Source organism: Globicephala melas, chromosome 20 (assembly GCF_963455315.2).
Source record: "Globicephala melas chromosome 20, mGloMel1.2, whole genome shotgun sequence".
Taxonomy (NCBI): domain Eukaryota; kingdom Metazoa; phylum Chordata; class Mammalia; order Artiodactyla; family Delphinidae; genus Globicephala; species Globicephala melas.
In genome coordinates, this window is record NC_083333.1 from 5,935,355 (window position 1) to 5,952,885 (window position 17,531).

At 37.4% G+C, this 17,531-nt stretch overlaps 1 protein-coding gene across 1 annotated transcript in view; it reads left to right on the forward strand.

The window, feature by feature from the left end:
• The window catches only part of EFCAB5 (EF-hand calcium binding domain 5), a 114,639-nt gene that overhangs the window by 64,074 nt on the left and 33,034 nt on the right, over window positions 1-17,531 (forward strand). Inside the window, exons 10-13 of the mRNA XM_060290160.1 lie at window positions 9,834-9,933; window positions 13,690-14,613; window positions 16,005-16,082; window positions 16,182-16,274. Coding sequence (XP_060146143.1) covers window positions 9,834-9,933; window positions 13,690-14,613; window positions 16,005-16,082; window positions 16,182-16,274 — 1,195 coding nt within the window. The remainder of the gene's footprint in view (window positions 1-9,833; window positions 9,934-13,689; window positions 14,614-16,004; window positions 16,083-16,181; window positions 16,275-17,531) is intronic.

The window sequence follows — 17,531 nt, forward strand, 5'->3', positions numbered from 1 at the left end:
AATGTGGGAAAATATTTGCAAACGAAGCAACGGACAAAGAATTAATCTCCAAACAGTTCATGCAGCTCAATATCAAAAAAAACAACAACCCAGTCAAAAAGTGGGCGGGGGCTTCCCTGGTGGCGCAGTGGTTGAGAGTCCGCCTGCCGATGCAGGGGACACGGGTTCGTGCCCCGGTCCAGGAAAATCCCACATGCCGCGGAGCGGCTGGGCCCGTGAGCCATGGCTGTTGAGCCTGCGCGTCCAGAGCCTGTGCTCCGCAACGGAAAGACAATGGGGCGGGGGGGACTTTCCTGGCAGTCCAGTGGTTAAGACTCTGCCCTTCCAGGACTTCCCTGGTGGTCCAATGGTAAAGAATCCGCCTTCCAATGCCGGGGATGCGGGTTCAATCCCTGGTATTCGGGGAACTGGGATCCCACATGCCACGGGGCAACTAAGCCTGTGCCACAACTACTGAGCCTGCGTGCCTCAACTAGAGAGCCCACGTGCTGCAAACCACAGATCCCACGCGCTGTGGAGTCAATGCACCACAACTAGGGAGAGAAAACCTGCACGCCACAATTAGAAGAGCCTGCGCCACAACTAGAGAGAAGACCGCATGCAGCAAAGAAAGATCCCGCGTGCCTCAACTAAGACCAGACGCAGCCAACAAAAAAAGGAAGGAAGGGAGGGAGGGAGGGAGGAAGGAAGGAAGGAAGGAAGGAAGAAAATAAATAAGAAGACTCCGCCCTTCCACTGCAGGAGTTATGGATTCAATCCCTGGTCAGAGAACTAAGACCCCTCATGCCGTGTGGCATGGCCCAAAAATATTAAAAGAAAAAAAAAATTTTTTAATAAAATAAAAAGACAATGAGGGAACATTATGAACAACTTTATGCCAATAAATTTGCCACTTAGATTGAGTGGACAAATTCTCTGACAGACACAAATTACCAAGTCTATCTCGAAAAGAAATAGAAAACCTAGATACTCTCATATGTATAAAGAAATTAATGTCATTAAAAACCTTTCCACAAACAAAACTCCAGGCCAAGAGGCTTTACTGCTGAGTCCTAGCAAACATTTAAGGAAGAAATAATTCCAGACCCACACAAAGTCTTCCAGAAAATAGAAGCGAGAACATTTTCCAACTCATTTTATGTGACCATGATTATTCTGATATAAAAGCCAGACAAAACTATCTCAAGGAAAAAAAAAAAACCTGTAGGCTATTATCTTCCAAGAGCAAGATACAAATATCTTTAAGTTAATTTTAGCAAATTAGTTCAGCAATATATGAAACAAGTAATATATTAAGATCAAGTGGAGTGTAATCCAGGGATGTAAGATTGGTTTAATATTCAAAATTCAATCAAGGCAATTAACCATATTAAGAAACTAAAAAAAGAAAAACTATATGGCCATCTGACCAAATTCAACACACATTCATGATTTTTTTAAAAAACCTCTCAGCAAACTAGAAATAGAATTTTTTTCAAAATGTTAAGGAGCATCCATGGAAAGCCTACAGTTATACTTAATGGTGAAAAAATTAATGATTTCTTCCTTATATCAGGGACAAGGCAAGGATGTCCATCCTCACCCCTTTTATTTAACATTGTAGTGGAGGTACTAGCCAGTGAAATAGGCATGAAAAGAAAAAGAAATCCTCTTAATTCAACATTACATGATCTTCTATGTAGAAAATCCTAAGGGATATAAAAATTGAATTCACTAGAACATATACGTGAATTTAGTAAGGCTTCAGGACGTAAGGTCAATACATACAGATCAATTGTATGTCTATATACTAGCAATGAGCAATTGGAAAATGAAAATTTTAAATGCCTAAATCACACACATGAAATACAGATAAATTGAACAAAGTATATACAATACCCATAGACTGAAAACTACCGAACATTACTGAGAGAAATAAAAAACCTAATTCATTGAAGAGACCAGTCCTCATTTCTCTCAGAGACCATACTCATGAATCAAAAGACTCACTGTGTTTAGTCAGTTCCCAAATTGATCTATAAATTCAGCACAATTCCAATCCAAATCCTAGTAAGCTTATTTATAGAAATTGACAAGGCTAATTTTAAAATGTTCATGAATTTCAAAGGATGCAGAATAGCCAAAATAATTTTGAAAAAGAACAAAGTTGGAAAATTTACACTAGCTGATTTAAGGATTTAGTATATATCTACAGAAATCAAAACAGCATGGTATTTGCGTGAGAACAGACAAATAGATCAGTGGAACCAAATAGCAAGAAATGTAACCACATGTACGTGGTCGGTTGATTTTCAACAGAGGTTCCTAGGATAATCTTTTCAACACATGGTGCTGGAAAAACTGGCTACCGACTTTGGGGTGGGGGGGGGGCAAGTTGTACTCCAAGCTTTGCCTCACACCAAACATAAAAATAAGCTTGAAATTGCCTTTAGACCTAAATGTTTAAAATCACAAACTTCCAGAAGAAAACATGAACCTTAAAGGAATATTTGATAAAATGGACTTCACCAAATTTAAAATTCTGTTCTCTGAAAGACACTATTGAGGAAATGAAAAGACAGCTATAGACTGGGATAAAATATTTACAATAGATTTAATGACAAAAGTTGTGTGTCCAGAGTGCATAGAGGACTCCTACAACTTAATGAAACAATCTAATCAAAATGCCATGGATTTTATTTTTAACTTTCAGGAAAGAAGATATATGTATGTCCAGTAAGCACATGCAGATATGTTCAGTGTCAATAGTCATAGAGAAATGCAAATTAAAACCACTATGAGATAAAAATTACACCCACTAGAGTAACTAAAATTAAAAAGCCTGACAATACCAAGTGTTGGTAAAGATGTAGAGCAACCAGCATTCTCATACATTGCTGATAGAAATGGAACAACCACTTTGGAAAACAGTTTGGTGGTTTCTTTCTTTCTTTCTTTTTTTTTGTCCACACCACACAGCTTGCAGGATTTTAGTTCCCCGACGAGGGATTGAACCCGTGCCCTCGGCAGTGAAAGCACTGGAAGTCCTAACCATTGGACATCCAGGGAATTCCCAGTTTGGTGGTTTCTTAAAAAGTTAAACATATACTTACCATATGACCCATCAACCAGCAATTCCACTCCGAGATATTTACCTAGGAGAAATAAAATGGAATGAGAGAAACCTGAACATATGTATACCCAAAGACATATTTAATGTTCTTAACAGCCTCATTCGTAACAGCTCGAAACTGGAAACAACCCAGAGGTCCATAACTTGTGGATAAACACACGGTAGTATAGCCACACAGTGGAATTACTACTCATCAATGAAAGAGAATAACTACTGATATATATTATAACGTTGAGGAATTTTTAAAATATTATGGGACTTCCTTGGTGGCGCAGTGGTTGAGAGTCCGCCTGCCGATGCAGAGGACGCGGGTTCGTGCCCCGATCCGGGAAGATCCCACATGCCGCGGAGCGGCTGGGCCCGTGAGCCATGGCCGCTGAGCCTGCGCGTCCAGAGTCTGTGCTCCGCAACGGGAGGGGCCACAACAGTGAGAGGCCCTCGTACCGCAAAAAAAAAAAAAAAATTATGCTAAGTGAAAGAAGGCAGTCACAGAAGAGAACACACTACATGATTTCATTATATGAAAATCTAAAACACAGAAAACTAGTCTACAACAGTAGAAAGCAGATTGGTAGTTTTCTGGGGCCATGAGTAGAGGGGACTGATTGCAAAGTGGCATGAGAGAACTTTCAGTTTCATGAAAATGTTCTTTCTCTTCATTGTGGTGGTAGTTACTTGGGTGTATACACTATCAAAACTCATTAAACTGTACACTGTTTTTAAAGATTGTTTTTGACGTGGACCGTTTTAAAAGTCTTTATTGAATTTGTTACATTATTGCTTCTGGTCTATAGTTTGGTTTTTTGACCTCAAGGCATGTGGGACCTTGCTCCCCGACCAGGGATCCAACCTGCATCCCCTGCATTGGAAGGCGAAGTCTTAACCACTGGACTGCCAGGGAAGTCCCTGAACTGTATACTTTATTTTTATTTTATTTTATTTTATTTTTGCGATACACGGGCCTCTCACTGTTGTGGCCTCTCCCATTGCGGAGCACAGGCTCTGGACGCGCAGGCTCAGCAGCCATGGCTCACGGGCCCAGCCGCTCCGCGGCATGTGGGATCTCCCCAGACCGGGGCATGAACCCGTGTCCCCTGCATTGGCAGGCGGACTCTCAACCACTGCACCACCAGGGAAGCCCTGTACACTTTAAATTGATGCATTTTACTGGATGTAAATTATGTTTCATTGAAATTGACCAAAAAATCCAAAAAATGTTCATAATAGTCAAAAACTAAAAACAATAAAATGTACATAAACAATAAAATGATTAAATAAAATTTCATATATGTATTCATACAGTAGAATATTGTGTAGCAATGAAAAAAGAATTACAGTCAAATGAAACATGAATAACATTCACAGATAAAATGAACAAAAAAAGACACAAAATGTCATATATAACTCCAATTATATGAAATTCAATAACAGATAAACTAATCTATAGTGATAAATATCAGAATAATAACTACCTTTGGGAGAATTATTGACTAACAGAAACCATGAAGGAGCCTTCTAGTGATGATAAAAATGTTCTATATCTTTATCTGAGTAATGTTTACACAGTATATAGATAGGTAAACATTTATTCTGCTGAACATTTAAGATGTATACCCTTTATTGCATATTTATTATTCCTCAATGAAAAAAATTTTAAACGACCACTTATGGTTGCTTGGGATGAAGTGCCTTGGGCTTTAAGACACCAAGTGGCTGCTGCATTTTATCATAATTGTAATAGTGCTGACTACAAGGGCTGTCGGTGGTTGAGCTTCATCTCACTGTATTGGAGAGATTATAGAAAGTAAAAGACAAGCTCAGGGCTTTAAATGCTCAGCTCAAGTTGCAGTCACAAAACCAGAAAATGTCCATGATGACTCTAAAGGAATCTCTATTTCTTGTAGCTTCAGAGCAGATATAGATTTTAAAAAATCAGCCCTCAAATTTAATGGGACAGAATGAAAACATAAGCCAAATTCATAAGTCTCTCATGTGAAAGTCAGCACATTGCTTGGAAAATAGAGAGATCCTGAGACTTGGAATGTTTACATTTGGATGGAAGCTGAGACTTGTGCCACAAACCTCCCTAAAGACTCCCTTGGCAGCAAAAGCAATCCCTTCTCTCCTTTTTTTGAGGATATAAGCTTTTCTTTCCTTACAGAACCTATAACATCACTTGGGGCAATTAGCTATTTTCCTTAAGGCCCACCTGTGTATCATCCATTGCCTTTAGACCCAAAAGTCAGATCTCAGCATGCCCCAAGAGGACTAGTCAAATCTGTAGAGAAAGGTGATTGTTAGTATTCCAGGAGAATAGCAAGTTTTTGCTAATTCATAGCAGCAGAAACTTGGGGAACATGTGTGGGAATTGATTATAACAATTTTTTTTTGGCCACGTCACGTGGCATGTGAGATCTTAGTTCCCAACCAGGGATCACACCCATGCCCCCTGCAGTGGAAGGTCCCATGCCCCCTGCAGTGGAAGGTAAAGTCCTAACCACTGGGCCGGCAGAGAATTCCTGATTATAAACCTTTTAGACTTAGGAGGATGGATATAACTTTGGATTAGCCCAGATTTATCAATATCATTATACTTAGAAGATTTGCTAAGCAGTAATATTTTTAGTATCTTGGAAATGGTTTTAACAGTTTTCTTGGTAGATTAACTATAACCTTGACTCAAATACAGCCTGCATTCAATGAGATTGAGATGCTAGAGCCTTCATGGCATGCTATAAAGGAATAAATCCAAAGGCTTGTAAAATTGACAAAGTTGATTTCTAATAGGTAGCCTACCCATATTTACCTTCATCCTATTCCCCAAGAGTGCCCAGGTGACAATCCCTGAGAAATCCATTAATGACGGGAGCACTAACATCCCTACAGAGGTAGCTGTCCTCTGTAGGTTGGGAATGATGGTAGGAGATAGTGGCATTGAAGTGGGCTTTCTGGTTTCAATGAACTGATGGGATTCCTAGAAGACAAGTGGCATTTAACTACCAGAGTTAGAGTCTACTGGTCAAAGTTAATATCATAGATAAATGGTATTTTGACTTAATGCCCAAGGTTAAAGGCCATATTATAATAGGCCTTATTTGTCTATGACTCATACTGTGGTTTTTTACCTAGTTCCTGAACGTATGATTGGAATTACCACAATGAACAGCAGAAATTAAAGTGGCCATATGAATGTTTTGACTCATAGATTTTCTGTAGTGATCATGATTTTCTTAGGAATTACATAGGTAGGATATCTACTAAATTATTACTAGAACTATTTACCGAAAAGCTCTAACTGTGGGGCCAGAAACATGAGATGAGACACCACAATGGAGAGTTTTGGCTTCTTATCCAGTTCGTAGACAAGCAGTTGATACACCCAGAAGGCTTTGGTTGAAGTGGAGGCTGGCCTTCTTGAGGAAGAATTCTGCTATGAGCATATAGTCTAGATCTTACTTCAAGCCTTCCTCAAAGGGTATGTAGCCCTTTACTAGGGTGAATATGCATTGGAAAAAAGGAAATATCCCACCAGACTTTCAGAGATTACCAGACTCCAAGTTAACACTAATCCCTGGTATCCCAAAGTGCCCCAGTGGACCATTGGTTAAAGTTAGGCTTATGCATGTCAGGTGATAAATGCTGTTTTGGTCCAAGGTTATATCATAGACCCAGTTAATCTGCGGGACCTAGCTATATTTATTTCTGGTTCTTGAATGTACAACTGGAATAGACATGTATAGCAACTAGCAGAGTTCTCACAAATTAGGGGCTGAAGGCTATCATGGTGAACTTTCTCTGCCTGCCAAAATGGTAAAAAATAAACGGATAACAAAAACAAATTAAAAAAAAACAATTCCACAAAGATTAGATATGAAAATATATTAGTGATATGAAGGATTCAGAAAATAGCATTCTTATCTAGTTCTTCTGTTTTGCCTATGCAGAAGGTAGGTAGATCTTGAAGAATATTTGTAGATTACACTAACACCATTTGCAGCTGCTATTCAAGATGTGGAACCTTTTTTGGACCAAATTGACACAGATCCATCATTCACAACAACTGATCTGGCAACTACTATTTTCTCTAGAGCAGTTTGCAAGGACCAACAAAAGAAGCTTGATTTCACCTATTAGGAACAGCAGTATCCTTTCACTGCCTTGGCATAGGGCTAAGGCAGCTCTTTTTCTTTCTATCATAATTTAGTATGCAGAGACATTGATTGTGTTGACATATCATAGAACATCATACAGTTCACCACCTTGATGGTTTCCATTGTGGTGATTGGATTGGATGAGCTGGAAGAAGCATTAGATGCCTTGGTAAGTTCCATGTGTGTCAGAGTGTGGAAGATAAAAACCATAAAAATTCAGTGTTTTCTACGTTGGTAAAATTTTTAGCTTCCAGTAGGTGGAAGCATGACAGGATATCTGTTTCAAATACGGGGCAAATTGCCATATCCTGTGCCACCTACCACTAAGAAAGAAGCATAATGCTTATTGGACCTTTTTACATTTTAGGAACAACCTTTACCACATTTGTATCAATCTGTGCTGCTCTTTTGTGTTAACTGAGCCATCAGCTGGCAAAGGGGGTCCCAGAGCAAGAAAAGGTCTTGTAGGCTTTCTAGGCTGCATTACAAAGCCTCTTCTTTATCTTGTGCCTTATCACCTAGAAGACCCTACAGTACTTGAAATGAACAGAGCAAATTAGAAAGCTATCGCAAGTTGCAATAGTAGAATCACAATGTAGATCCCTCAAGTTTTGGAGCAAAACCATGCCTTCTACTAAAGTTAACTATTCTCCTTTGAGAAACAGCTCATGTGTATGTTTATACTGTGATAATTCATAAAACCATGCGCTTATTATTTGTGTACTTTTCTTTATGTTATTTTTCAAAGCTTTAGTTTTTAAAACTTGTATGGAAAAATGAAGGTCCAAATATAGCAAAAACAATTCTAAAAAGAAGAACAAGTTGGGGAGAATTTTCCTGATTTATAAAAATAAAGTTATATTAACAGAATATTGAACCTGGCATCAGACCCATGAGAATGTGGGAATTTAGTGTATAACATGGATGTAAACTAGTGGGAAGGGACTAATCAATAAATGATATTGGGATGATTGGCTTCCATATTGGAAAAAAAATAAAATTAGATTTCAGTCTCCTTAATGAGGAAAAATAAGTTCCATCTGATCAGAGACCTAGATATGGAAAACAAAATTTTTAAAATTTTAGAAGCAGATATAGAGCATGCCTTTTGACCTCAGTATAGGTAATACTTCCTAAAGAATACAGCAAGTAAGCACAAACCATAGAGGAAATGATTGATGCATTTGACTACTTCAAAATTTAGAACATTGATATGGCTAAACTCACCAAAAGTTAAGTAAATAAGAGATTAACTGACACTGATAAACTGAGAAAGACTATTTGCTATATAGATAACAGAATGATCACTATCAAAAATTTATAAGTTAATAAGAAACAGACTACTCATGCCAACTGAAAAAATGGGAAAGGACAAGAAAAAGCCGTTCACTGGGGGACTTCCCTGGCCGTCCAGTGGTTAAGACTTCCCCTTCCAATGCAGGAGGTACGGGTTCAATCACTGGTCAGGGAGCTAAGATCCCATATGCCTCGTGGCCAAAAAAACAAAACATAAAACAGAAGCAAGATTGTAACAAAATCAATAAAGACTTTAAAAATGGTCCACATCAAAAAAATCTTAAAAAAAAAAGCCATTCATTGATCAGGAAACCCAAGTACATAATAAACATATGAAAATGTAATATATTTAATCTCACTAATAATCAGGGAAATGCAAATTAAAATAATTAGATACCATTTTTTATCCATCAGATTATAAACTCTAACAATATCAAATATTGGCATGGATATGGAGAAATTATATCCTCATTCAGTGCTGGTGAGAATGTAAATTGGTATAGGTGTTTTGTAGAGCTATTTGGCAATAACTACTAAAGTTGAAAATGCACATTATACACAATCCGTTAATTACACTTTTGTTCATTTACCCTAAGGAAATGTTTACATATGTATACAAAGAGATGTATATAAGGATATCCGCTGCAACATTATTTTGGTATCAAAATACTGGAAATAATCTAAATGCTGATCCATAGAGGGGTGTTTTTAAAAATTAGGATGTTTTCATATTGTAGAATACCATGCATCAATTAAAGAAATAAAATATATTTCCTTAAATACATGAATCATATCTCAGTGTTGAGTAAATAAAAGCAAGGGAACGTGTATTATATCAGTATTTAAAGTACATACATAAAATGTTAACAAACATAATTTCTGGGTGTTGGGAACACAAGTGTTAGTTTTATCATTTTCTATATTTTTCTCTAATTGAAATTTTTCTTGAAATAAAAACAATGCAAAAAAAGAACAACTAGAAGCAATTAATTGTTCCGAATGTCATACTCAGGTCAGATTAGATAAGAACTGAACATTATATATTGGTTTTAGCAATTAAGTAAGTAACAACAAGTATTTATGCAGCTACTAAGTGTTACAGAAAGGGGAAGTAGAGTATAAGCTTAAAGGCAAGATATAACTTTCCTGATTTTGACTCTGCAGCTTTTACTTACATGATTACGGTGCTGGTGGTAATGATAAAATCTTCAATATTCCATCTACATAAAAATTTCAAATCTCCTGTAACAACTAATTGCCAACTTTCTGCTTAGGTGGGGTTTTTGGATCGGCAGAGGACATTGGCTTTGCTGGAAACATTCTATGACCAAAGTTCAAAAGTGCTCAGAGGTTTACTGCGAAACCCAAGACAATGTAAGTGCCACCCAGAGGGAGCATGCTCAAGCTGGAGTGATGCAGTACACTGAAATGATAATACAAGGTCATTCTATCCCCATGGAATCCCTTCATATAACATCTCCCTTAGATCATGATAGCTCTATCTAGTTGTTCATTCCACACAAAATTCAGTCTTCATCACAACTAGATGTATTTTTCACTATGGTGTAATACTAAAAGTTGTTAAGTCAGAGCTCAGCTAGAATTCAATTTTAAATTCAGTCAAATGAAGGGGTGCTTTAGTGACAATCTGAATGTTTTGGAAATTAAGTTGGTAGTGGTAATTCCAGTTTTAATGTCCAACTTAGAATTCTAAAGTTTCTAAGAAAAGTGTTTCCTTCTCCCAAGCATTTTTAATTGAAATATAGTTGATGTACAATATTATGTTAGTTTCAAATGTACTACATAATGATTTGACATTTTCATGTATTAGGAAATAATCACCGTGATGAGTCTAGTAACAATCTATCCCCCTACAAACTTATCACAATATGATTGACCATATTCTTTATGCTGCATATTACATCCCTGTGACTTATTTATTATATAACTGGAGGTTTGTGCCTTTTAATTCACTTCACCTGTTTCACCCACACCTCAAACCCTTCTGGCAACCACCCATTTGTTCTCTGGGTCATATGGCAGTTCTACTTTTAATTTTTTGAGGAATATCCATACTGTTTTCCATAGTGGCTGCATCAATTTACAATACCACCAACAGTGCACAAGGGTTCCCTTTTCTCCATATCTTTGCCAGCACTTATTATTTGTTGTCTTTTTGATGATAGCCATTCTGACAGGTATGAGGTGATATCTCATTGTGGTTTTTTTTTTATTTTTTTTATTTTTATTTTTTTACGCGGGCCTCTCACTGTTGTGGCCTCTCCCGTTGCGGAGCACAGGCTCCGGACGCGCAGGCTCAGCAGCCATGGCTCATGGGCCCAGCCGATCCGCGGCATGTGGGATCTTCCCGAACCGGGGCGCGAACCCGTGTCCCCTGCATCGGCAGGCAGACTCTCAACCACTGCGCCACCAGGGAAGCCCTCATTGTGGTTTTGATTTGCATTTCCCTGATGATTAGTGTGACGTTGAGCATCTTTCATGTATCTGTAGGCCATCTGTACCTCTTCTCCGGGAAAAAAGTCTGTTCAGGTCCTCTGTCCATTTTTTAATCAGGTTGTTTTTTTGATGTTGGTTTGTATGTCTTCTTCATTTTGGATATTAACCCTTTAGCAGATATATCATTTATAACTATCTTTCCCCATTCATTAGGCTGTCTTTTTGTTTTGTTGATAGTTTCCTTTGCTGTGCCAAAGCTTTTTAGTTTGATGCTGTTCCATTTGTTTATTTTTGCTTTTGTTTCCCTTGCCTAAGGAGACATATCCAAAAATACATCACTAAGGCAGATGTCAAAGAGCCTACTGCCAATGTTTTCTTCTAGGAGTTTAATTGGATTCAGGTCTTAAATTTAAGTCTTTAATCCATTTTAATTTTATTTTTGTACATGGTGTGAGAAAGTAATTCAGCTTGATTCTTTTGCATGTAACTGTCTAGTTTTCCCAACACCATTTATTGAAGAGACTGTCTTTCCCCATTGTATACTCTTGCCTTCTTTGTTGTAGATTAATTGACGATATAAGTGTGGGTTGATTTCTGGTCTCTCTATTCTGTTCCATTGATCTACATGCCAGTTTTGTGCCAGTACCATACTGTTTTGATTACCATAGCTTTTGTTTTTTTGTTTGTTTGGGTTTTGGGGGTTTTTTTTGGCCACACTGCACGACTTGTGGGATCTTAGTTCCCTGCCCAGGGATTGAACCCATGGCCTTGGCAGTGAAAGTGCAACGTTCTAACCACCAAACCTCAGGGAATTCCCTGTAATTTTGAAATCAGGGTGTGCGATAGCTCCAGATTCTTCTTTCTCAAGTTTGTGTTGGCTATTCAGGGTCTTTTGTGTTTCTATAAAAATTTCAGAATTATTTGTCCTAGTTCTGTGAAAAATGCCATTGTTGTTTTGATAGAGATTGCACTGAATCTGTAGATTGCCTTGGGTAATATAGTCATTTTAACAATATTGATTCTTTCAGTCCATAAGCACAGTGTATCTTTCCATTTGTGTCATCTTCAATTTCTTTCATCAATGTCTTATAGTTTCCAGGTACCAGTCTTTAAGGGCCCTGCTGCCCTTCAAAGCCAAATGTTCTGGGGCAGGACCTCCAGTCTAGGATCCTGACGTGGGAGTTAGACCCCTTGCTCCTTGCAGAGAACCTCTGCAATTGTAATTATCCTCTTGTTTGTGGGTCACCTACCCAAGGGTGTGGGTCTTGATTATACCACATCTCTGCCCCTCCTGCCTGTCTCATAGTGGTTCCTTCTTTATGTCTTTAGTTGCAGAAAATCTTTTCTGATTTCCTGGATAGTCGCTCTGTAAATAGTTGTAATTTTGGTGTGCCCAAGGAAGGAGGTGACCTCGTGGTCTTCCTAATCTGGCCTCTTGGCCACACCTCTCTCTCTCAAGCACTTTTACTTGTACACCTCTACTGTACTTATACAGTAAAATATCTTTTTTATATTACTCCCAAAACAAAAGGATTGTGATTTATATTTTTATTTTTTAAAGAGAAGGTCTTTGAATGGATGAGTTTTCCAAAGAAAGTGAATATTTTACTTGTGTGAAAATTTATTACTTGGATACTTAAAAATCTATGGATAATGTACATAGAGTATCCTGAAAATTGTGGGAATCACAGTTTTAGAACTTAAATACTAACTGTTTTGGGAGGAAGGGGTACAATCTTGTGGCATGAGTCCCATTTTCTGTAGTCCTGGATATCAGGGTTGTTTTGTTGTTTAACAGTGGGATTCTCATGAGTGCTATCCAATCTTTCCCTAGAATTCTGAACCAGGTGTCCACATAAGTTGTGGAGAAAAAGAATTGAGGAATGAAGAAGAAAGAGAGGGAAGAGGGAAGGGAGAGAAAATGAATATTGGAAAAATATAGCTCAGTGAAAGATTATCATAGAACTTTGCTCTTATTTTGGTATTGCAGATACTGAAAAGGTATATGAGGTGAAAGACATTTGTCGCTTTCCTCAGCCCTATGCTATGCTTACTGTGGGAGGACTAAGAGTAGAGGATAAATTCTATTTGCCTTGGAAGTCTAAGCAACTCTCCTAGTAGCAAAAGAAGAATCATGTTCATTTCCAAAACCATACCTTTTAGGAAGGGATTATTTCTAATTTACAGTAGTGAGCATCTTTTATGTTCCTTTAGATACCTTTTTGTTTTTTATTGGGTTGCTGGGAAAGGTAACTGATATTTATTTAAAGCAATAGGTCTATATTACAGTCACTGTGCTGATTGCTTTTTTGTAATTTTTATTTTATAATAGAGTATAGTTGATTTACAATGTTGTGTTAGTTTCAGGTGTACAGCAAAGTGATTCAGTTATACATATACATAAATCCATTCTTTTTCAGTTTCTTTTCCCATATAGATTTTTTTTTAATTGGAGTATAATTGCTTTACAATGTTGTATTAGCTTCTGCTGTGTAATGAAGGGAATCAGCTATACGTATACATATATTCCCTCCCTATTGGTCCTCCCTCACACCCCTCCCATCCCACCCATCTAGGTCATCACAGCCCATTGCTTTTTTACATTAATTTACTAGCTCTGATTCTACACTATAAGATCAATTGTTTAGGTAAATGTTTTGTTTTCTGTGTTAGGGCCATTTGTTGAATTTGGAGAGATAGACTTGCCTGAGTTCTGGGGAGACATGGATAATCAGAAGCACATTTATGAAGACTTTGACAAAGTACTCTTAGAGATGAATACATTACATGCTAGCAAACATACAAAACATGCTAGCAAAAGCCAGAGTAAATTATTAGCAAATCCAGAAGATCAACATAAACATGATAAACATAGAAAATCAACACTACCACAAAGCCCACCAGAACAGCAGAGAGGGACAACTGCAAACCAAGAACCAAACAGAATTTCAACCAAAGAACAAGACAAAGAGTCAACTGGAGAGCAAGAACTGAACAAAGAATCAGTAGCAAAACGAGGAACCTACACAGGGTCAACTCCAGAACAAGGATCAAGTAGAGAGTTAATAATAGAACAAAGACCACATATTGAGTCAATAACAGAACAAGGAGAACCACCAGGAATCCACACTGAACCAGCTGCAGAGCAAGGACTTTACAGAGAATCAGTAACAGCACAAGGACAGCATGAAGAGTCAACAACAGGACAAGGATCACACAGAGGGTCACCTGAGGAACAGGGACCACATAGAGAGTCAGTATTAGAACAGGGACCACACAGAGGGTCAGTTGCAGAACAAGGAGCACACAGAGAGTCAGTAGTAGAACAAGGACCACTCAGAGGGTCAACTGCAGAACAACAGCCACCCATAGAGACAATTCCAGAAAAACAAGAGGACATAGACTCAACTTCACAATCAAGAAAAGGTAGTATCTTAAGAGAAAGTGAAAAATCTAGGGAGGCTATTTCCTTTGAGTACACTGAAATCCTTCCACAGGAAGAAAGGACTCAGGGGCAAATCTATGAAGAGCAACTATTCATGAGTCCTGAACTGCAAGAGAAAATTTCAGTATCAAGCAGAAAAGGTCATCTTTCAGGTATTAATATAGTTCTTCTACATCAGCTCCTTGCTTTGTAGAGTGGTTTTTAAAGTCCTTTCAGGAAATATTCATTTCAATTAGGATCTCTTCCTGACATATAAGGTCATGCAATCTTCAGATATATTTTGCTACTCAACATGAGTCTAGACCTTGAGTAATCAATTACCTGCAAACCAGAAAGTCTCTATTATCAATTTACCTAGAATTGCTTTAACACTAGAAGGCCATTTGTAAGGAAGAAATCTGGTAATGTTACATGTAGAAATTTTCATTGGACCTCTGAAAAGGCAGTAGAAGCCCTTTTATTTTAACTGTGGTGTCTGATATCAGAATAAAAGAAATAAATTTCTTTTATTTCAAATTTTAAAAGTATCTCACTTTTTTCAGTTGTATATAAGAGTTTCTGGAGGTCATATTTAAGACTGAAAGCACCCCACATTTCAAATATTTATTCTGAAGAAGACTTTTCCTCTGAATTGCCTATGCCAATTTATGCCCTTTTTGTTGAAGAATTCTAATCTTTTAGAGAACCAATCTCAATGCCACTTAAGACCTCAGTTAGGCATAATTTTTTAATTCTAAAGTTCTACAGTCCCAAAGAAAATTATTTAAAACTCCTAAGAGATGGGTAACCTATGTTCTAGATTCTACACTAACATTAACTAATTTTAAATCTTTCATTTTTTTCAGCATTATATTTATTTCTCCATGAAATAAGACTGCTAATTTCTGGCTCTCCCTGCATAGTAGGGATACAGCTTAAAAAGTTAGTGAAGTTTCTATTCAGTCAGATGTATTATTAGTGAGGACTTAATTTTGACTATCTGTAACAGTGATCTAAAATAACAGTGTCTAAAAAACCAAACAAAAGCAAAACAAAATAACAATGTCTAAACAAGACAGGAGTTTCTTTGTTTCTCATGTAAAAGTCAAAATTTATATGACAGCTCAGCCCCATGAAATCAGCAGAGGCTCAAGCTCTTTCTGTCTTGTGTCTCCTCCAACCACATGGTCCAAGATAGCTCACCACCATGTCCACATTCTGACCACCAGGTGAGGAGAAAGGATAGGTATTACATCATTTCCCGTCACAACTCATTGGTCGGAATTTAGGCATATAGTGACACCTAGCTGCCAGGGAGGCTAGGAAATATAGCCCTTAATTTGCATGGCAAAATTTGGGTACAACAAATAGCCTTTGTCACAGAGCTGCTCCCAACAACTAAAGTTATTAAGTGATACCATTATGATACAGCATATATAGGAAAGGACCTGAAAGAAAGTTTTTGTGTTCTATATGCAAGGCATTTCTCTCATTTATTAACTTTAGAATATATAATAGAATATATAATGTCCAACTCATAGGCATTTTATTTTGTACCTTTTAGAAACTGAAAAAAAGGAAGTTCAGAGAGACAAATCCTGTGAACCCAAGTCCCAAAAAATAGAAGGAAAATCATGGTCAGGTAACTTCTCATTTAATCCTCCTTTCATTCATACTCTAGAGCAAAACCATTATGAAAGTGAAGTTACGCTGGCTATATTATGGAACGTGTATTTTATAGGTGAACTTTTGACTTGTAACTGGAACACGAAGTATGCCAAATGTGAAGAGGAGGAACAGGCAAACTTAATCTATGGTAACTCCAGGTTCACAGGTACATGTTAACAACAAAACCAGGAAGAATAGATGGCACTCTAATTGATGAACTTAATTTACTGTGGTACACGATGATAAGGACTGGACTTAGCCAAGGCACAATGGCAGAGTGATACTTGCATTATTGTGTCCCTGAGCTGATGGATCTAAACATATTCAAGATGACTGTTTTGGGTGGTAGTGTACATGCAGTGCTATTGATGAATGCTCTTTAACACATATGCATTAATACAGTTGTCCCTCAGTACCTGCAGGGGTTTTTTCCATGGAAACCACCCCCCAGAGCTCCCCCCATGAATACCAATATTCAGGGATGCTCAAGTCCCTTATGTAAAATGGAATAGTATTTGCATATAACCAGTGCACATCGTCCCATATACTTTAAATCATCTCTAGATTACGTTTAATACCTAATACAATGTAAACACTATGTAAATAGTTATAAATACAATGTGAATGCTATGTAAATGGTTGCCAGTATGTGGCAAATTCAAGTTTTCCTTTTTTGGAACTTTCTGGAAATTTTTTTTCTGAATATTTTTGATCCACAGTTGAATCCACAGATGCAGAACCTGCGGCTACAGAGGACCGTATCCAATTTTTTTTTTCTTTTTACTGTTAAATGGCCCTGAAACCACTTTGAAGCTATCATCAAGGTATACAAAGGGAATCAGATGTTAGATATTAGAAAAATAGAAATCATTCCAGCTATTCCTCTCCCTGGTAGTTCCACATCCAAATATGCGAGGCAGGTGAGGATCTATCTTGTTTTTGAAGACTTACAAAGGAAGATCTACTCAACAGAGACAATAAAGAGTAGATGTTAGCTCTCAGTAAACCATGTCTTTAACAACAATTATCCCAACAAGTACTATTTTATCATTTTACCTTTCATTAACAAGTAGTAGAACTTATAAGATCAAGATATTTTCCACCTATCTGTAATTTTTTTCTCATTTAAGCATGGATCAAATAACAAATTTCTATCCTCCAAATATTTCATGGAATTACATGGCATTGATTAAGCTCTTGTTGCCTGCTAATTCATGTTCCTCTTCCCCTGGTCTTACTTCTTTATCTCAGTTTTGCTTTACCATTTTAACAGTTGCATGGGTGATCCTTTTTAAGTCACATCAAATCTCATATGGGAAGCATAAGGGCATGAACGATTGAATTAGTTAATAAATCAAACATAAATCACTGGGCTTTTTCATGAAATATGCTTCATATTATAACATTGAGCTTCAAGATAAAT